Source organism: Ctenopharyngodon idella, chromosome 9 (genome assembly GCF_019924925.1).
Source record: "Ctenopharyngodon idella isolate HZGC_01 chromosome 9, HZGC01, whole genome shotgun sequence".
Classification (NCBI taxonomy): Eukaryota; Metazoa; Chordata; class Actinopteri; order Cypriniformes; family Xenocyprididae; genus Ctenopharyngodon; species Ctenopharyngodon idella.
In genome coordinates this window covers 29,465,366-29,488,295 of record NC_067228.1, presented here as the reverse complement: position 1 = coordinate 29,488,295, position 22,930 = coordinate 29,465,366, and the positions used below count along the sequence as shown (strand labels likewise).

Below are 22,930 nucleotides of genomic sequence, written 5' to 3'. Positions count from 1 at the left end.
TAAAATACATAATGTAATATACATAATATAAACATAATCAACTTCTGTACATTACGTATTATAACAAATGCCAGCAGAGGGTTTCAACGGCCTGGTGATTGTTGTTGTTACACTTTACAGCATAATCAAATCCTTGTTTAATATTGGCCAAACAACATTTAATTAAAACATTTAATTGTCCACTTAATCCTTAATATTTGGCCACTTCTTTAGGATAGAAATGCTACAGACACTTTAATTTTTTGAACAAGAACACGTGGACATTAAAACATGCAAACTCAAAGCAAGGGTTTAAACTTTTATTTTGAAACCATGATGAACAACAATTTGCATATTTAGAAATATATTAATGCATTCTCCTGTGTTGGTGTTTATAAATGTTTACGTTACAAATCTGGTGAAATGGCACACGTTGCATTGTTAGATTAATGTTATTAGTAGAGTTGTCAAAAGTACAGACTTTGGTACCAATCCGTACTGAAATGTTAAAAATGTGACGCTGTTGAGCGGATTCATAAACAACTCTGATTGGCCATTGTGTTCATGGCTCATTGGATATTTATCTTTATATCTGTGATTGGCTACAATGATCAACACATGGGAGCATCTGAAAGCAAAAGGAAGCGTTTGAATTTGAAAGCACTTTGAAAGCAGGAACGTTTGAAAGTAGGCCTCTATCAGCGGACTGGTCCACGATAGACACTTGCTTTAAAACGCTCCCATGTGTATCTGTGTAAGTGTTCGGTGAAGAGCATCATTGATTACTATTTACAACGTTTTTGAAGTGTTGATCATTGAAGCCAGTCACATATGCGATGAGCCGTGAACACAATGGCCAATCAGAGGTGTTTACGAATCCGCTCAACAGTGCTCAAAGCGTCACATTTTTAAAATTTCAGTACCGACTTATTACTGAAGTCAGTACTTTTGACAACTCTTGTTATTAGCAACCCAAACTCACAGCATATGTAGGTGATGGGGTGCTTCTCATTTTTAATTTGTGCATCCTCGTTTCCTTTCCTCGTTTCCTTTCATTGCTTCCTTTCCTTGTGTCTTAGCTCCACCCCTTAGGATGCGAGAGAAGGACACACCTGGGTTTCCTCGGCCCTTGTTCCATGCCTCCTTGCAGTGCAATTAGAGAATTGTGATGCCCCTCATGATGACTGAGTTCAATCAGTTTCCAGGTCACGGGCTGGTGGATGGAGGAGGGAAGAAAAGAGGAAGCATCAATTTGAGTACTGAGAAGCACCCAAGGAGTTTAGATGCATTCACAACATGCTGTATACATGTTGTATACTGTAATTACCGTAATTAGGAGATTTAAACTGTTCACAAAAGTGTTCACTTCCTCGTAGAGCTCATAATTATAGCTTGTGATGGGATATTTCTGAGACCTCCTACTTGTACCACGTGACAGCTGTACCATCTGACCACTGCAGATTAATTTAGGTGTTGATTGTGTTGCCATAGAAATGCATAATTCCCAGTCCGAGAATGTGAATCGCTCCAAATGGAACGTCACGTGTTGATATCACGAGACAGCTGTTCACCTCGATGAGAAAAATATTGTAGATAATATAATATTGGCTGAAGTTGAGAAGTTTAAAGGGGTTATGAATTACTTTTTTTATAATGCTTCCTGAAATAATAATAATAATAATAATAATAATAATAATACTTTTAAGTATTATTAAGTATTAACTTTTAAGTAACCTTTTTTCTGATTAGTTTTACTAGAGACAAACTTCTAGACATCAGACATACACACCAAACTTTTTGCCAACTTTTGAGCATTCAGACTTTTTACTGGACATTCTAATCGGAGGAGCTGTGATCTTATACAAGTGCTCCAACAGACGCAAATGAGGGAAGCACGCTGGTGAAATTCCGACAATGCGGGTTTAGGACCCCGCTGCCGAATATTTATCTGGTGAATCTCAGCTCACTTACAAACAAAATAGATGAACTATTACTCCTCACCTGCACAAACGAAGACTTCTCAAACTCTGCTACTCTTTGCTTCATGAATGCGTAGCACTCGGTCCCCTAGCAGCTTTGGGACTCTCTGATCACTGTTTGGTTCATCCTAGCCTACAGGCAGAAACTTAAAGGTCACCTATTATGCTAAATCCACTTTTACAAGGTGTTTGAATATAAATGTGTGTTGGCAGTGTGTGAACACAACCACCCTACAATGATAAAAATCCACCCACTCCTTTTTTAAAATCCCCATTAAACCAAAGCAGTCTCATTAGACAAGCTGTTTTGATTCTCTGAGAAATGTGACATCACATTCCTCATGCCCCGCCCACAGCCACTGACTGACAGTCCTGTATTACCATAGTTTCTGCCCTCAGCGAGCTGTACGCTGTCCACCATTTTCTCCGCGCTCGAGCAGCTGTAGCGACAACAATGTCTAGTAAGTAATTGAGATGTTTTGTTGTTGGATGTAAGAGTGAACATAACAGTCTTCATTTACTGACATCTGAGCCGCTGAATGCAGTGGATTAGTTTTATTTTTGGAGGGAATGCACCACAGATCACATATGATCACATATGAATATACACATATGATTTCTGTAACGTTGCCTGCTATTTACGTTCACAGACATAACTGACTGTGTTTATGTGAACTGTGTGTATTTTTGACAGAACCTTGTATATTTGACAGTTTAAATTAACTATGCGGATATTTAAGAGAAACATACATGGAACAGTGATGCACCAAACAAAAATGCAGTGAAGACACCACAGTAATACGGCACTGATGAAAGATAGGATTGTGAGCGCTCCCAAGAATCCCGGCAACCAGAGCAGCCGAAGTGTAATACTGGTGTTTTAACAAATTGCTATGGTTTTGATTTAATGTGTCTCACTGTGTTGAGTTAATTGCTCTATCATTTGGAGTTGAATATTTTGGGTAGATTTTCTTTATTTGGCCCCACTTTTTATTAGGTGGCCTTAACTACTGTGTACTTACATCAAAAAATAAGTACAATGTACTTATTATGTTCATATTGTATTGCAAATTGAGGTGGGATATGGGTAAAGTTAGGGACAGGTTTCTTCTTCTTCAAAATGAATCGCATTTTTGAGGGCCTAAACATGCTCAAAAACTCATGAAACTTTGCACACGCATCAGAAGTGGTGAAAATTTACGTCTGATATGTGTTTCAGAATTGGGTGTGGCAAAATGGCTCAATAGCGCCACTTATATATTTTCAACGAAGTGCCTATATGTTTCACATATATATAAGTATGAAATTTGGTACACACATGTTACAGCCCAATACCTAAAAAAAAAAATCTCTTGGAGCAAAATCTGAAACTGAACAGGAAGTCAGTTATTTTGAATTAACTGAATTTTGAATTTTTTCCATTTCCATACGTTGTAATTTAACAAACTTCTCCTAGAGCTTTAATCAGATATATGTCACGTGTCCGTGGCGGCCTCACAAAGTCTGATGTTTTGGTATGAAAAAGGAAGCTGTTGTAAGTCAGGCATACAATGTCCAACCTACCCCAAACTGGCCTGAAGACATCTACATGCAAATATTCAGTTAGTCATAGCGCCACCTGTTGGCAACAGGAAATGGCATGCTTCACACTGTAATTCATTCCCTGAAACACATTTAAAGATGCCATGAAGTACTAAACATGCTAGAAACACATTTAATCATGCAACACTTGGCTAAGTGCTAAAGTATGCGATTAACGCCCACTGTTCACTGTTTTCCTAAAGTGCGAGGGCCCTTTCATCACTGCTTGCAGCTTTAATTATAAATGTAATTACAGAAATGTATTACAGATGTAATTACATGCAGGTATTTTTTCAAATATAAGTACAATGTAAAAACGTGTACACAATAAGTGCACTGTATCAAATAATTAATTTAAATGTAAGTGCATAGTAGTTAAGGCCACCTAATATAAAGTTGGACCTTTAAGGACCCTTTATTCTTTTTGATTATTTTGTTCCTTTCCTGCGTGAAGGTGGATATTTTAAATAGGGTTTTAAAGAACATGTGTTAATAAAGAGAATATTTATTGTAGCAACCGTTGACGAACCAGACAAATGAATCATTCAGATGATTCTTTCAAAACATAATTCCAGAAACCTAAGCTCAGAGTTTCTAATTTTCGGCTCCAGTCTGTCTACAGAACAAACCCCTGCTACGTACTTTTATGGCACCCATGCTTCCTGACTGAAGGAGAGGTGACAAACTTAAGATAGTTGTAGCAAACAATGGTCACCAGAAGATAAAGAGTCTTTGATCTCCAGATCAAAACAGACAGAGAGACAATGCAGGCCTGTTTCTCTGAGAGACCTAACTTTACAGAAAAACCAACAAAGACTGTTTCTACAACTAAAACTGCATCAAATTTTTTCAAAAAATTTGAAACAGACTTATCAAACATCTTTCAACTGCATAAATTTTATATCATGTCTATACATGCTACTTGTGACCAGTTATACTTTAGAACACCCACAATTCATGTAAATGTGATAACTTTTTTTTTTAAAATAATTTTATTTATAAGTTTTTATATAAACATAAAACAGATGAAAGTCTCAATGTATACAAAAATATATTATACACAAAAAAAAACCCTCAAAAAAAAAAACTGAAGGGTAAATTTTATTGAGTTTAGTTTTGGTATAGTGTAACATATGCAATACTTTAAACTGTATAAGTTGTAATCTAGCATTAATAGAGCAGGTATGAATTTGTTTCAGTCCTTCTTCCCAAATCTCATTTGAGATATTAATTCCGGTATCATTTTCCCATGCTACTTTGAGGTGATCTGTAGACACTGTAGAATGAGAAACAAACAAAGAAACAAATCGTGTCACCAAATGTTTGTCCACAGAAGGTTGGCCCAAAAGATCATACATATAATGATCGTTAGGAAAATCCTGAAATTCAGTAAAAGAATGTTTTATGTAGTGGCGCACTTGTAAATATCGGAAAAATTGCGATTGGGAAAGATCAAAGGTTTTATACAAGTATTCAAAGGTGGCAAATTTTCTAGTCCTTTGCCTCTCCACAGTGAAAATACCTTATCCGAAAGGCCGGGCAAAAATTTTGATTATAGCAAATGGGCAGGTGCACAGAAGAACACATAATATTCAACGCGGTCTTCATTTGTTTTAAAATTCTAATGGAATTGAGCACAACAAAATTCTTACATTGGAATTTCTTTAAAGATACAGGATTAGAAAAAAGAATAGCAGCAAGGGAGCATCCAACAACTGTAATGATGGGCTGACAGCGTGAGGATCCATTTGCAGTTTCTTTATTGTGACAACAAAGCACAAGGCAGACAAGGGCAAGACAGTAGCAGTAACAGGGACAGGCTTGGGTCGAGGCAGGCGGCAGACAAACAGAAACTTACAACAGGCAGAGTTCAGGGCAGGCAGCAGACAAACGTAATCCAGGAAACAGGCAAGGTTCAAGGCAGGCGGCAGAGGTTCACAAAAGATAAACAGTCCAATCGATAGCAAGGTAACAGTCCACAAGAAAACGCTCAGTAGTGATCACCGGGGCAAATCAAGACTTCGCAGTGTATGGATGCGTGTGTGCGTCTTAAATAGTGTGAGTGTGATGCAATGCAGGTGTGTGCAATCAGTCCCAGGAATGAGGGCCTATGGGTAACGTAGTCCACAAGGAAGTGACTCAGAACTCAGGTGATGGCTCCCTCCGGCGGCCGGGAGGAGGAGCCGCGGGAGCCGTATTCGTGACAACAACTGACCTAGCCTCAATATACAGCCACTTTGGATGTGTATCCATCAAATTATCAGCAGCTTGATCGCTAATCCGCCAGAACATCATAGCTCTTGCATTAGCAGCCCAATAATAATGACAGAAAACAGGGCGTGCTAGACCACCTAACTCTTTCGGCTTCTGCAAATGGGCCTTAGAAATTCTATGTGATTTAAAGCCCCAAATGAATGGCAAAATGACAGAATCTAATTGTTTAAAAAAAGAATGTGGCAAATATATAGGCAGGATTTGAAAAAGATAGATAAATCGAGGCAGAGAGACCATTTTAATGGCATTAACCCGACCAATTAAAGATAACGGAAGAACCCTCCATTTATCTATAGAGATTTTTAACTTATTTATGGCTTCCGTGAAATTTAGACTGAAAATATGTTTAAAATTTTTAGGAATGACTAACCCTAAATAAGTAAAGTGATCCTCTGTTATTCTAAAGGGTAATGACCTCAGAAAGTGAACATCCAGCCCTTCACCCAAGGGCATGAATACACTCTTCTCCCAGTTAACAGAATAACCAGAAAAAGAGCCAAAAACCTCAAGTGATTCCATTAAAAGTGGCAAAGCAGAAGAAGGATCACTCAAATATAAAAGCAGATCGTCTGCATATAAGGACAGCTTAACCTCAGTATGACCGTATGATATACCCCTGATCTCAGAATGATTACGAAGATGGATGGCCAGGGGTTCTAAAGCTAGATCAAATAACAGTGGGCTTAAACAACAGCCCTGTCGTGTACCACGCTGAAAAGGAAAAAAAGAAGACCTGTCTGAATTAGTAAGTATTGCAGATTTGAGGGAAGAATAAAGCATTTTTATCAATAGTTTAAAATTCTCACCAAAGCCAAACCGATCCAAAACAGAAAACATATAGCTCCATTCAATACGGTTGAAGGCCTTTTCAGCGTCCAAAGAAAGAACAGCTGCCTTGGAACCTATCTCAGACAGACGCCTACACTTCTCCCTCCTCAACGAAGATTCATATGCAATAATATGACCTCTTAACACAACTTTACAGGTTTCCCACAAACAAGAGTCTGAAACATCCCCCTTGTCATTTGTCTCCAAAAATTGGGTTAAACACTCAGACATATAAGGCTGAAACTGTTTATCCATTAATAATTGAGGATTGAAACGCCAACAATACTGCGTTTTTGGTAGTGAAATTTTCAGACCCATAGAAATAGGGCTATGATCAGAAATGAGAATATTATGATATTTGGACTGAGTCACCCCCTGAATGAGTTTAGAATCAATAATAAAGTAATCAATACGTGTATAGGATTTATGAGCGTGAGAAAAAAAAGAGTAATCATGAGCAGTCGGGTTAAGTAATCTCCATACATCAACAAGATTCATGGATTTTATCAAATTATTTAAAACACCTACAGACTGAATAGAAGGAGGAGCTTGTGAAGAGTGACAATCACGATGGGGATCCAAATAGCAATTAAAATCTCCAGCAATTATCAAATTGGTCGAGTTAGTATCTGGAATGAGCCTGAATAATTTCCCAAAAAAAACAGGATCATCTATATTCGGCCCATACACATTAACACATGTAATCGGGAAATTATTAATGAATCCAGATACAATAATGTATCTTCCCGCAGGGTCAGACACCACGGAGTGCATTCGAAAAGGAATTGTTTTCCGAAAAAGTACAGCCACACCTCTAGCTTTAGAGGAAAAAGTGGCTTGATAAGCTTGCGAAATCCAATTTGCCCTAAGCCGCATCTGTTCATTGGGTCTAATATGGGTTTCCTGAAGGAAGATAATGTCAGCCGACAGTGACTTTAAATGTGAAAACACTTTTCCCCTCTTAATCGGGTGCCCCATTCCTCTTACATTCCAACTAACAAATGTAATATTCACTCCAGCATCGCTAATATTATTAGTAATAGTGCCAGTCATACATCATCTTCAAGAACATAGCAAACACAAAATCAGTATCAAGCGTAGCAAGAATAAACATTATCTGGTGCAACAGAAAACATAAAAAAGAACTCACGAACTCCCCACAGCTGCTCCATGAACCGAACCTTAGCTTACCTTAGCCAAAAAGAAGAGCAGAAATTATGAAAAACACACAAGGAGTACTCCAGAGTACACAAGGAGTTCTCCGCCGCAAAAATAGTCAGTAATCAGAATCACGTACCACAGTGAAAGTTAACAGAATGTTCCAAAAATAGTCCACTTCCATTAGTCAAAGTCCATACTCAGACCAAGCTGAGTAAAAGCATACTTAGAGGCTATGCTGAGTCATTCGACAAGTTATCAACAAAATTCTTGGCCTCTCCCGGAGATTCAAAAGAGAGCTCGCGACCGTTGTAATGCAGCATCAATTTTGCTGGAAAACGCACGGACCATTTCAACCCCCCCTCTTGCAGAGCTTTCGTTACCGAACTAAAAGCACATCGCCGCGCTGTCACCTCCGGTGTGTAATCAGGGAAGACATGAATCCGCTTTCCTTTATATTCCGGAGGAAACTTATCCCGGCTCAAACGGAGGATTAAGTCTTTATCCCAATCATTGTGGATCCGTGCGATAATGGTGCGAGGTCTCTGGCCTTCAGACGGCTTAGGTAACAGCGCCCGATGAGCTCGGTCAATCTTCACGGGTTTGGGGAAGTTGTCTCGGCTGAAAAGTTTGGTAATCAAGTCCAAAATGAACACTGAAGGGCGCCCCCGCTCCTCACCTTCACTTATTCCCACAAATTTGAGATTCAGCCTTCGAGAGCGTCCTTCCAAGTCGTTCAGTTTAGCCCAGAGAGATTTGTTTTCCACACGCAAGTCTTCACACACCTTTTTTTCGACCTCTCCAAGGCGTAAATCAGTACCGTTCAGGGCACCTTCTATCTCCACCATTTTTTGTTTAACGCCGGCCTGTTCTGACTGCAGGTTGACCAGCGTAGCATCCAACGTATCCAAGCGAGCACTTAATGCTGTCATCTTGTCCTCTATCAGCTTTTTTAAATCATCCCCTTGGGCACCGATTGCGGCAAGTATCGCATTCACATTTCCCTGTGAAATAGGATCACCTGGGTTGGCGTCCTCCTTAGTTGCAACCGTTCTGGAAGATTTCTTAGACGCCATTTTTTCTGACAGAACGAGTCAGCAAAGTAACGAAAATCGCCCTTAACGCACTTAAATTTCACTAAATATTCAAAACAACTTACTAAAGTTGACTCTCAGTTAGTCATCATCGACTGTGAAGTGGATTGATGGTACTTTAATTACAAAAATATTCAAAATGTAATGTCAACGGAGAAGAGCTCAGAAAAAGGCGACTACTCTATGATATGCGCACGTGCGCCCCCCCAATGTGATAACTTTTGAATGGTTGAACGAAAGTATTTCGTGTTTGGAATGCATTTAAAACTCTAATTCATGTCTAAATCATGGCTTGGTTTTTACCTAACCACCATCCGGACCTGAAAAGATTCTGCAACAAATCATCGACTCGGAAAACCCTTATCTCCACGCCGACGAGGAGTTTCCCATTTAAAGTCGACTTGACAAGCAAGTACCTCCAGATTCTAAAGATGAACTGGTGCATCTAAATTAATGATTCATGGTTCATTCAGGTCAGGTCTTTTGAAGTGCATATTTTGCTATAAATGCTCATCATATCATTCTCTCTCTTAAAACTCTTTCTCTCTCATTTCCTTTCTTTCTGCAACGCGTATGAATGTTTGTGTGTGTGTGCGTGTTTGTGTTAGATTAGTTTGTGTTAGAATAAAGTCTCTTGTAGATTTTAAAAGAAAGTGTCTTGTATTATGTGCTCGTAAAATGTAATGTCTTAAACTGTCGATCTTGTTACCGAGCTATTAATTAGTGTCACGATAGTTGGATATTCACATCCACTACAAAAGCTTATTACGATCCGAGCAGATGAACGCTGGACGATTCAGTTGCTCGGTCGTAAACTAAATGACTCTTTATAATTCCCTATAAATTAATTACTTCATTTGAGCTAATTTTGGTCCTACATTATTAAGAAACTGAAGTACCTTGTAGTGAATGTTCACACCCACACAACAGATGGACCAACGAAACAGTCGCTGATTGTAGTGTTTTTGAAGCTGCAGGCACTAATCTGGATGAGACACCCTACATCAGTTTCTGTGAGGACACGTGTGTTCCCACCAGGACTTATTTAACATAAAACAACAATAAGCCATGGTTCACTGCAAAACTCTAACAGCTTCACCAGGCCAAAGAGGATGCCTACAGGAGTGGGGATAAAGCCTTGTACAAACAGGCCAAAAACACACTGACAAAAGGAGATAAGAGTTGCTAAGAGAAGCTACTCTGATAAGCTGAAAAATCAGTTTTCAGCCAACAACCCTGCATCTGTGTGAAAAGAGCCATCACCAGCTACAAGACACCATCCCCCAGCACTGTGGCAAATCAACAACTGGCTGAAGACTTGAATGTGTTTTACTGCAGGTTTGAAAAGCCCAGTCTCACACCCCACACCCGCTCTGACCATCTCACCACACAACCATTAACACCCCCTACCCCCACCTTCCCCCCTACTGCTTGACGTGACTGATTCAGCCTGCATTTAAGATCTGTGAGGAGGATGTATGCAGGGTCTTCAGGAAACAGAAGATAAGGAACGCCAAATGCCAGATGGTGTCTCACCAGCCTGTCTAATAGCATGTGCTGTTCAGCTGTCATCAATCTTCACACTAATCTTAAACAGATCACTGGAGCTGTGGGAAGTCACCTCCTGCTTCAAATGGTCCACCATCATCCCTGTACCCAAGAAACTAAAAATCACAGGACTAAATGACTACAGACCAGTTGCTTTGACGACTGTGGTCATGAAGTCATTTGAGAGACTGGTGCTGGCCCACCTGAAGGACATTACTGGCCTCTTGCTAAACCCTCTTCAGTTTGCTTATCAGGCAAACAGGTCCATGTATGATGCTGACAACATGGCACTGCACTACATCCTGCATTCTATGCGGAGATGGAATGTTAATGCATAATTTACGTGACTGAAAGTGCAAAAAGTGTCTGAACACAGCAAAATCTGGGTACTTCAGCCAATAGTTCTAGGAACTATGAAAAGTTTCAGTTTCAGTGACAGAACTGCGCACCGCAAGCCCCTCATATTAGCCCAGTTCTGTCACTGCATTGGCTCCCTATTAAACATTGTATACATTTTAAAATCTTACTAATTACTTACAAAGCTCTAAATGGTTTAGCTCCTCAGAATTTGAGCGAGCTCTTAATGCATTAGTCCTTCACGTTTATGCAATCTCAAAATTCTGTCCAGTTGATAATACCTAGAATATCAAAATCAACCGCAGGTGGTAGATCCTTTTCCTATTTAGCACATAAAACTTTGGAACAGTCTTCCTAGCATAGTTCGGGAAGCAGACACACTCTGTAAGTTTAAATCTTGACTAAAAACACATCTCTTTATCCTGGCATACACATAACACATTATCAATTTCTATTTTCAAATCAGTTAAATGATTGTTAGGCTGCATAAATTAGGTCAGCTGGTACCGGGAACACTTCATATAACATCCAACATACGTACTTGTTACATCATAAGAAGATGGGCATCTACGATGGTATTAGTCTCTCTGTTTATCCCGAGGTTTATCGTTGTCAGCTGGATCCAGGCCGTATCCAGATCAGATGGAGGACCTGCACCTAAACACGAGCACATCGCCACGACAGCCAGTGGCACAGATCCTCCACAAACCCGTCTCCTTACCAGCATGATGAATCCGATCTTCAACCAGATGGACCTGGATTAAATATTTTGAATGTCCTGATCCAATCTGACTCCTGACCTGAAATGTTGCCTGAATCATAAATTATGCACTGCTCGTTTGTTGGCCAGAGGAGAACTGGTCCTCTAACTGAGCCTGATTTCTCCCAAGGTTTTTTCTCCATTCTATCACCTGTTGGAGTTTGGGTTCCTTGCCACCGTCGCCTTGCCATATCTCAGCCCATTATCAAAAAAAAGTCATTATTTTAATGACAATTAAGCATTAAGCACATTTGTCCCAAAAACTCTCATTACGGTAAAGCAAAAATTAATGGTGTAATAGCTATGTGAAGTATTAATACACTAACGTTTAAAAATTTTAGATTGGTAGGATTTTTTAATGTTTTTAAAAGAAGTCTCTTCTGCTCATCAAGGCTGCATTTATTTAATCCAAAATACAGCAAGAACAGTAATATTGTGAAATATTTTTACAAAATATTTTTACAAAATATGTTTAAAATAACTTTTCTATTTGAATATATTTTAAAATGCAATTTACGGTCACATAATCCTTCAGAAATGATTCTAGTATGTTGATTTGCTGCTCAAGAAATTATCAATGTTGAAAACAGTTGTGTACATTTTTTTTTAAATTTTTTTTGATTCTTTGAAAGTTCAGAAGAACAGCATTTATCTGAAATAGAAAGCTTCTGTGACATACTGTCTTTACTCTCATTTAATGCATCTTTGCTGGATAAAAATATTAATTTCTTTAAAAAAATCCCAAAACTGACCCCAAACTTTTGAATGGTAGTGTATAATGTTACAAAAGCTTTCTATTTTTGGAATTTTGTATGTAGGAGTGAATGTGCATAATTGTCTGAAGCTCAGTTGTTCAGTGGTGGCTGTAATGTACCTGTCCTGCAGCCTGGCCCTCTGCCCTGGAGTTTCTTTGCTGTGTGGAACTTCCCCCTGAACCAGGGAATGAGTTTTGTAGTCTCAGCTGACACTTGCCCCGTGTCCGACTGCTGTAGTAACTGACAGTATCTTGATAACCACTATCAGAGTAAGAGTTCATCTGGGTAGAACTGTGGGAGTTCCCCACAGACCCTGGGAAAACAGTAAAGTGGTTAGACACTTAATATTAGTATTAAGAAAATTTTAATTTTAGGGTGTTTTCACACTAAAACTTTTTGTGTGGACCCACACCAGTTTGATTTACAAGCTTTGTTTGGCTGATGGGTGTGGTATTGCTTAAACAGGTGATTTGGGGTTTATTTCATGTGAATAGTTTCACAGCAAGTTATGAAAGCACATCTGTCCTATCTTATGGAAGTAGACTGGTATTGATGACATATACCTTGCATGTGTCCACTCATACTTACATAATGCATTTCATAGCCTCTTGTATCTGAATATACTGCTTTGAAGAGCTACAATTTTTTGCTTCTCTTGCAATTAATCTGTGCGTTTTGGTAGTGAATCCAAAAGGATTTTTTTTTTTTTTTTTTTTGAATATTGAAAAACTTTCGATTAACAGTCATCACTAAGTTACAGTGGTAAACAGTTGCCACTAGTGCTCAGGGTGGTATTCATATTGATGACTCACATTGATAAAGGCTTTTTATACATTGTTTCACAAGTTTGCCTGCCCATTTAGCTTTAATAGTTAATAGTAAATTAACTTGGCTTGCTGTCCTTGAGGAGGCTCGAACCCGAGGCTCAGCTCAAGCTCCGAGCTAAACCCCCCTATAGCAGAACTGCACAGAGGAGGATTAAGAGAATAAGAGGAGGAGACGGGGAGGAGGAGGGCTCTCGGAAGAGTTGTCAATGGGATGGCACAGTGATTGCTGCTTATATACGCTCCTAATATGCTTCTAATTAGATTGAATTGGTGCAGAATCAACTTTGCTTTGCTGTCTGTGATCACGTCAAGAATCAGCCAAATTTTCACATGCACCATCAAAAGCAGTTGTTAAGAATAGTGCTGAGCTGTCTGTGCATCAAGTGTTTATTTACTCAAGTGTTTCTTGAGTAAAAAAAATGCTGTAACTTCATATAACCAGTTCTTTATTTACCCTTTGCACTGCAAACAAGCAGAGACATAGAGTCCCACCTACGTCATCAGGATAGAGGTGGGGTGGAGTTATGAGGTTTGACAGACAGTTTAAGAATCCAATGGAGTTACGAGGTTTAGTCACAAGCTGATTTAATACTTTTAATTGGTTAAATATTTGCAATATTTGTGATGTTGTCACATTCTTTTCCTGCTTAAATAAACATTGCATCAAAAAAAAAAAGAGAAACCAAATACAATATTTAGTATTTTTACATTTACTATGAAATTAATATTCTTTTTTTTTTTTAACCAAGTATAAATCTAATCAATTTAGTTTTTAAAAGCATTTTTAAAGCATCTATTCCAAAATAATAACTAAAGGCAGTAACAATTTAAACAATATATTTTATCTGTGAACTGATGTTCTTTTTAATAGTCAACTTATTTTCTTCATTCATCAAGCTCATTTAATATTGGTCACAGACACGTAGATGTACCTTTAATTTCACCAAGCTGATTGCTCACTGAAAGACTCCCACAGTCATCATGTTTTCAGGCCATTTCAAGTTTGATTTTGACGTGACATAAAGCGGTGATATCTAAGTGGATTTGTTTACTTTGTAATTAGTCTTCCCATTAAGGCGATAATGTTGTTCATTGCCACCTCTCACGTGATTTCCCCCCATTCATTCTCAATTGCATATATACGAAGTACACAGCAACATACACAGGACAAATCCAAATATTATCCTGAATGTGTGAAAACAATGTGAATGTACCGAAATGTCTGTGAATAAAGACAATGTGCAATCAGTGCGTCGAGAGCGGTCATACATGATTTGTATGCGCATCAATATAACAGACTCACGCGTGCTTCTGTACTTCACTGCAATCGTCTTTACTTTGATTGCAATCCTCATTCATCAAAACTTTCATAGTAAGAAGCTGATTTGCTTTATCCAGCCGAGAAACATAGTTTTCATATCATCTGGCCATACAGCGGTGGGATTATGGGTGTGACGAGATCTAGTGCCAAATTAGCATAGAATATGTCTCCGCTATGTTTGCCTCCACTGTCATTTTGCTCTGTTTATAGAAATGAAAAACATTTAATTCAGCTAGATAATGGGACGAGAGTAAGACAAGATGACTGACAAGACCATGGTGGAGGATTCGTTTCGCAACAAAGCCTAAGCGTCTGATAAATGTCATCTTGTACAATACTCACGCTATATCAAACAGGCGATCTTTGGTCCTATTAATATATTACTTGTTCCAGAGCTAATAGATTTGGCTTAAGGGCAATATTAAGTTTTGTAACTTTATATTTACATTGAAATTAAATCCTGTACTAACTAGAGCGCTGCTTTTGTACATTTGACTGAACGGTGTGCTTGTTTTTATTTCATATTTTACTTGTTATACTGTTATAATGGCTATTGTTGTTGATTCAAATATTATTGTTCAATAAATAATATTTTACATAAATAACATGCCGTATTTTTTTGGTATTAAGAAACAGTCCGTTAGTGATTTCGACTTCAGTGAAAGTGACATTAATATGCCACGAGATGTCTTTATGAGAAGTCGCTAAGACTTTTATATTGAAATGGACTGAAACAAGGAAGTTGTCTTTACTTTAAACAACATCCTACGAGACGCAACTGACACATGCATTGACTAGCGCTGTCATGGGAGTGATGACAGCCTGATGTTAAAAGGACAAAGACCGCTTTCCTCAGCAGACATTCAAACTGATTTTGTGATTATGAATATAAGATTAATCTGAAGAATATCAGCTAGATGCAGGTAATACACTAACTCAGGCGATCTCTCTGTCATAATACTCTACATATTACAATGAGTTTCAATGAAGCGACTCAACGTTTTTTTTTTTATTACTAGGTCTAAAGTGACGTTTTAGAATTAGTAACAGAGGCTTGGGCTCAACTGTTAAACTGTCAACTTGAGATTTTAATCCGTGGTGGAAGGAAGTATTTATTTATTTACACACTTGTGCTGTTGAACTATTGTATAAATGCAATATCACACTCGTAGCTGTGCGATATGGCAGGTATATCAGCACGGCTGTGATTCGGCCTTAGGCACGAGGCCGCAGGCCGAGTACTGTCAATCACAAAGTGCTGATATACAGCCATATCGCATGGCTACGAGTGTGATATATATATATATATATATATATATACACACACACACACACACACACACACAAACACACACACACACACACACACACACACACACACACACACACACATACACACCTAGCAACCCTACCTTAAAATCCAAGGTAATATCAACAAATTTGGCCAAAACCAAATATCTACAGGAAAAATATATATTCAAATTTTTATTTTTTTGCCATGATACAGCAATTGTTTAATTAACATTAATGAAACAGACAGCCTATTAAGTCTGTACCACATGGATCTAATATAATGTTACACATCAACAGTGAACCAAATGTTCACTTAAGATATAACAGATAATGCTGAGGCATATTTGTGCGCGGCCTTCGGATCTGTCAGTCAGCGAAAGTAATATCGTTTTGTTTACATCAGCATGAGTTTGAAAATTACATTTCATTGGTACCGACTCATGCCATTGAGATTATTGCATTACGTAATCACGTTTTTTTTAGAAAATGACCGATTGTTTTGCTAGATAAGACCCTTATTCCTCAGCTGGGATCGTGTAGAGCCCTTTGAAGCCGCACTGAAACTGCACTTTGGACCTTCAACCCGCTGCTAACTGTTGTCCACTATATGGATACAAATCCTGGAATGTTTTACTCAAAAATTTATTTTCAACTGAAGAAAGAAAGACATAATCATCTTAGATGACATGGGGGTGAGTAAATTATCAGGAAATTTTAATTCCGAAGTGAACTAATCAGTAACACTTTATAATAAGGTTCATTAGTTAAACATTAATCAATGTATTAACTAACATGAAATAACCATGAGCAATACATTTGTTACTGTATTTACTAATCTTCGTTAACGTTAGTTAATAAAAATACAGTTGTTCATTGTTTGTTCATGTTAGTTCACAGTGCATTAACTAATGTTAACAAGATTTTAACAATGTATTAGTAAATGTTAGAATTAAGATTAACAAAGATTAATAAATGCTGTAGAAGTGCAGTTCATTATTAGTTCATGTTAACTAATGTAGTTAACTAATTTTAACTAACGAATCTTATTGTAAAGTGTTACCAACTAATCCTTTAAAACGACACCAAACTGAGGGGAAGCGCCAGTAGTCGAGAAGCGAGCAGAGAAAAACAGCATTTTTCATGGACAAAGGAAAGTTACTTCTCTCAGAAAACATACAAATAAAGATACTTTGGTAACACTTTATTTTAGGGTCTTTTAACTAGTTGCTTATTATCATGCATATTGCTAGAATATTGGCTATTTATTAGTACTTACAAAGCACATATTAATGCCTTATTCTGCATGACCTTATTCTACATTCTTAATCCTACCCAATACCTAAACTTACTAACTTTACTAACTATTATTAAGCAGTAAATTAGGAGTTTATTGAGGGAAAAGTCTTGGTTAATAGTGAATACATGTTCCCTATGCTGAAGTGTTACCGATACTTTTAGATGTTTAATTGCTATTTGGAGCACTGGGACGGCTAGACAAGGGCTTAATTAACTCATTTTTGTGACCTCAAACCTCAAATTCGACCAAAATGGACATTTTCACTTGTTTTACCTGTAGCTCGTAATTAGCCTGTGCACATTCTGACTCATTTTGCCAGCACGGGTCACACACACACACACACAAAATACATTAATGTTTAACCAATGGACCTTATTGTAAAGTGTTACCTATATTTTGTAACGTGTGAGCAGGCATGAGAAGGAATGAGAATCCAAAAGCAAGCACAAACGTTTAATAACAAAGACAAACAGGTAATCCATAAACAAGTGTAATCCACAGACAGCAGGCGAGAGCAACAGCAGGAACACACACACAGGAGCAATGACCAACAAACAACAACTGAAGCACAGAGGTTTAAATAGACATGTTAACAATGGGCTGATGAGGGACAGGTGTTGGTGATTTGATGTCATGGTAACTAATGAGGGTAACTATAGCGACACACAAGGTACAAGGCAAAACAGGAACCAAACACAGGAAGTGAAGACAGAAACAAAGAGAACTAAGATTACACTTCAACATAAAAGTCCTACAAAACACAAGACACAGCACAGGGATTGTGACATATATATACAGTGGGTACGGAAAGTATTCAGACCCCCTTAAATTTTTCACTCTTTGTTATATTGCAGCCATTTGCTAAAATCATTTAAGTTCATTTTTTTCCTCATTAATGTACACACAGCACCCCATATTGACAGAAAAACACAGAATTGTTGACATTTTTGCAGATTTATTAAAAAAGAAAAACTGAAATATCACATGGTCCTAAGTATTCAGACCCTTTGCTCAGTATTTAGTAGAAGCACCCTTTTGATCTAATACAGCCATGAGTCTTTTTGGGAAAGATGCAACAAGTTTTTCACACCTGGATTTGGGGATCCTCTGCCATTCCTCCTTGCAGATCCTCTCCAGTTCTGTCAGGTTGGATGGTAAACATTGGTGGACAGCCATTTTTAGGTCTCTCCAGAGATGCTCAATTGGGTTTAAGTCAGGGCTCTGGCTGGGCCATTCAAGAACAGTCACGGAGTTGTTGTGAAGCCACTCCTTCGTTATTTTAGCTAAGGTAAACCTTCGGCCCAGTCTGAGGTCCTGAGCACTCTGGAGAAGGTTTTCGTCCAGGATATCCCTGTACTTGGCCGCATTCATCTTTCCCTCGATTGCAACCAGTCGTCCTGTCCCTGCAGCTGAAAAACACCCCCACAGCATGATGCTGCCACCACCATGCTTCACTGTTGGGACTGTATTGGACAGGTGATGAGCAGTGCCTGGTTTTCTCCACACATACCGCTTAGAATTAAGGCCAAAAAGTTCTATCTTGGTCTCATCAGACCAGAGAATCTTATTTCTCACCATCTTAGCAAACTCCATGCAGGCTTTCATGTGTCTTGCACTGAGGAGAGGCTTCCGTCTGGCCACTCTGCCATAAAGCCCCGACTGGTGGAGGGCTGCAGTGATGGTTGACTTTCTACAACTTTCTCCCATCTCCCGACTGCATCTCTGGAGCTCAGCCACAGTGATCTTTGGGTTCTTCTTTACCTCTCTCACCAAGGCTCTTCTCCCCCGATAGCTCAGTTTGGCCGGACGGCCAGCTCTAGGAAGGGTTCTGGTCGTCCCAAACGTCTTCCATTTAAGGATTATGGAGGCCACTGTGCTCTTAGGAACCTTAAGTGCAGCAGAATTTTTTTTGTAACCTTGCCCAGATCTGTGCCTTGCCACAATTCTGTCTCTGAGCTCTTCAGGCAGTTCCTTTGACCTCATGATTCTCATTTGCTCTGACATGCACTGTGAGCTGTAAGGTCTTATATAGACAGGTGTGTGGCTTTCCTAATCAAGTCCAATCAGTATAATCAAACACAGCTGGACTCAAATGAAGGTGTAGAACCATCTCAAGGATGATCAGAAGAAATGGACAGCACCTGAGTTAAATATATGAGTGTCACAGCAAAGGGTCTGAATACTTAGGACCATGTGATATTTCAGTTTTTCTTTTTTAATAAATCTGCAAAAATGTCAACAATTCTGTGTTTTTCTGTCAATATGGGGTGCTGTGTGCACATTAATGAGGAAAAAAAATTAACTTAAATGATTTTAGCAAATGGCTGTGATATAACAAAGAGTGAAAAATTTAAGGGGGTCTGAATACTTTCCGTACCCACTGTATATATATATATATATATATATATACACACACACACACACACACACACACGGTGCACAGCATAAATGAGTACACCCCCTCTGAAACTTCTGAAAGTCAGCAATTACTCATTTACTTAGAAGACATTTTAGGGTTCTTTAGAGATATAATGTTCCAGCAAGTCTGCTTAATCAATTACCAAAGAAGCATGTTAAAATTATTCAGGAAAATAAGATTTTCTTATCAAAGTGATAAAATGTTGTGTAGCAATATATTCAATATTACTGACTTTGCATTTTAATCTCACTTATGTTACTACCTCCAATAGCAACTGCCTTGTTATATATTTTATGTTGTATTTTTTTGTTATACCTAAACAGTTTTGGTTTGTATTTGCTTCTGATCATTCCTTATTGAAAGTATTATTTATTTCATTATTAGACGAATTGTCACAGTTAACAGTTACAGCCTACTGGTTTTAGTCTAAATGTAGCAAGAATAAAAGGTAAAAACGTTATTCTTGAAGCATTTGCTCTTTTTTTCTCTCCATAAAAAAATATTGGAATCGGAACCGAGAATCGATAAGAACCGGATTCGATAAGCAGAATCGGAATCGCTAAAATTAAAACGATACCCAACCCTACCCATGACAGAAAACATTCTGCTATTTTAGATTTTCAGAAAACATCATTCTGTATGTTCCCTTTCAAAGGCTACACTCCAAGCTGCGCTTTATCAGCGCTATGGGAACGTCTTTAGTCGTGACCAGCTGTGAATATATGTGTAAAACAACGTTAATGAAATTGACCTATATTTATAGCCTTGCATGACGTCATTGGAATGCGTCATAAGCGAGGCTATAATTAGATGTGCCACAGGTGCATCAGCAGGTCTTTTGTCTTCAGAGGCCATTCTGTGAAGTTGTGTGTATGTGATCTCTGTGTGTTACAAACAGTACTATTTCAGTCTGTTAATAAGCAAGCTCTGTCATCTTTCTTTCCTCAACACTTGTTAGGAGTTAGATTCGATAGGCAGTGCGCAGAACTTTCTCTCCTCTATTCCTCTTTCATCTCTGCTTGCAAGTGAAATTGAACATATATATTTATATCATTATAGAGAGAAAGTATGAGCAAACAAAGCAAGCAGTGTGTTGCCTCCGTGCTCGCGTCCTATTTCCGACGTGGACACACACCAATATTGCTTTGTTTGTTTGGGGGAAGAGCACGCTGCTCTTGCATTAGAAGGCGGCGAGTGCGAGCACTGTGATCTTTTCACAGTTAAGATGCTTCGCGCTCGTCTCCAAGAGTCAGCACCCACTGTACGATCGTGGGGCTTGCACATGGATTTGGCTGACGAGCGGGAGACGGGTCCTGCCCTTTCGCCCGCTCTGTCACCTGATCCATGCGTCCCTTCGCGCGATCCTGAAGCGCACTCTGGTGCTTCTTCAGTTAGCGCGGGGATGACGAAACTCTTTTCGAGTGTGCTGCCTCTGAGCGTTCCTCACGTGATGAAAAAGCTGTTGAGGAACTACTCGAGGTAGAAACTCGAGCTGTGGCCAGATTACAGCTAGACTGGCCACAGGAAAAAGAGACCCCCAAACGCTCAAAACTAGAGGATAGGTTTCTGTCCGGTGGCCAGGGGGAGGGATCTCAACGCCAATCTCTCCCCTTCTTTGAGGACCTCCATGATGAAATAACTAAGTCATGGAGAAAACCATATACTTCCCGGATCTTTGTGCCCTCGACGTCGATTTATTGGACTATCGTAGGTGCTCAGGAACAGGGGTATACGACGATGCCCCAGGTCGAAGAGACGCTCGCGAGCTATCTCTCACCTGGATCAGCATCGTCCTTGCTGCTCTGCACACCATGGCGGTGTTGCAAGCATATCAGGCTGACCTGCTGAAGGACCTGAGTGCGGGTGCTACCATCGACGAGGAAGCATTCTCAGAGCTCCGTCGTGCCACAGACCTGTGGCTCAATCTCACTGGTATCAAAGATAAAGACCACGTCTTTATGCTTGATGCGCCAGTGACACCTTCCGACCTGTTTGGCGACTCGGTCAACACAGTCGTCAACAGGTTTCGGGAGGTGAAGAAGTCTGAGGAAGTGTTCGTGCAATTCCTTCCTCACTGCACTCAGGGGGAGGGGCTGTCGGCCACCCAGTCCCAACCCGGTCCTTCAAAAAGGGAGGTGCAGAAACAAAGTGTGGCGAGTCGAGCTCCCCCTCGTAAAGATTGGGGACCATCTTGCCGCCCACAGCAACCTCCCAGGCAAGACCTCAGGACTATTTTACAAAAAAAGAGAAAGTCCTGATGGTCTTGTGCCCAGCCCTGTGGGGATGGCCCCCTCGGGACGGGGTGCGTACTACACCTAAAACCTGCCCCTTCTCGACATCTCCATGTAAACCCTCCTTCCCTGCCACCTCTGGTGCTTCGGGGGGCAGCGGTTTCCAGCGAAATGTTAGGTGTTCCATTGATTCCTGTAACACATCAGGACACGGAACACCTAACATCCCCTCAAAAGGAAGTATCAAAATTAGTGCCCATTTCAAAGAACTTGGCAGCGTGAAGACTACTGCCAGTGTCTGCGTGGGTTCTAAAGACAGTAGAATTAGGATACAGAATCCAATTTATTCGTTGTCCTCCGTGCTTCAACGGCGTGGTCTCCACTACTGTGAAGCCGGGGCAAGTGACGTCACTGTCACAAGAGCTGCAATCTCTTCTGGGAAAAGGGGCCATAGAGCATGTTCCCCCTCTAGAGAGAGAGTCAGGTTATTACAGCAGATACTTCCTAGTTCCCAAGAAGGACGGGGGGCTGCGTCCAATCTTAGATCTTCGAGGCTTAAACCGTTCAGTCAAAGCTCTCAAGTTCAAGATGTTAACCGTAAAAATGATCGTGTCGCAAATCCAACATCACGATTGGTTCATCACGATCAATCTCAAGGACGCATATTTTCACATAGAAATATTGCCACAACACAGGAGGTTCCTGAGGTTCGCTTTCGGGGGCGAAGCTTACCAATATCGGGTTCTTCCATTTGACCTAGCCTTATCACCCCGCACTTACACAAAATGCATGGATGCAGCACTGGCACTGTTGCGACTCCAGGGCATTCGCATTTTGAATTACATAGATGACTGGCTAATATTAGCACAGTCACAAGAGATGGCGTTACAACACAAAGATGTCGTACTAGCTCATTTGTTTCTCTGGGGTTGAGACTCAACGAGAAGAAAAGCAATCTCTGTCCTACCCAGAGAATGAGATATTTAGGGGTCATATGGGATTCAACCACGATGCGGGCACAACTGTCTCCCGCTCGAGTCGAGACTATTCTAAACACCCTGAACAATGTCAGGCTAGGCCAAGATTGCACTGTTCTACAGTATCAAAGAATGTTAGGTCTCATGGCGTTAGCGTCCTCGGTGATTCCTATGGGCCTGCTGCATATGAGACCATTTCAGTTGTGGCTCAAAGCCAGGGGGTTTCACCCAAGGGCCAAACCCCTGAGTCAA

General features: G+C 39.7%; 1 protein-coding gene across 17 annotated transcripts in view; it reads right to left on the bottom strand.

Moving 5' to 3' along the window:
* The window catches only part of LOC127518793 (plakophilin-4-like), a 263,494-nt gene that overhangs the window by 124,735 nt on the left and 115,829 nt on the right, over positions 1-22,930 (bottom strand). For 8 of the 17 annotated variants that reach the window (XM_051905907.1, XM_051905908.1, XM_051905905.1 and 5 more), the window contains one exon: positions 12,433-12,626. In XM_051905907.1, the coding sequence (XP_051761867.1) occupies positions 12,433-12,626 (194 nt within the window). Of the gene's footprint in view, positions 1-961; positions 4,816-11,339; positions 12,409-12,432; positions 12,627-22,930 lie in introns of those variants that run through there. The other 9 variants (XM_051905919.1, XM_051905918.1, XM_051905914.1 and 6 more) reach the window with 9 other exon arrangements.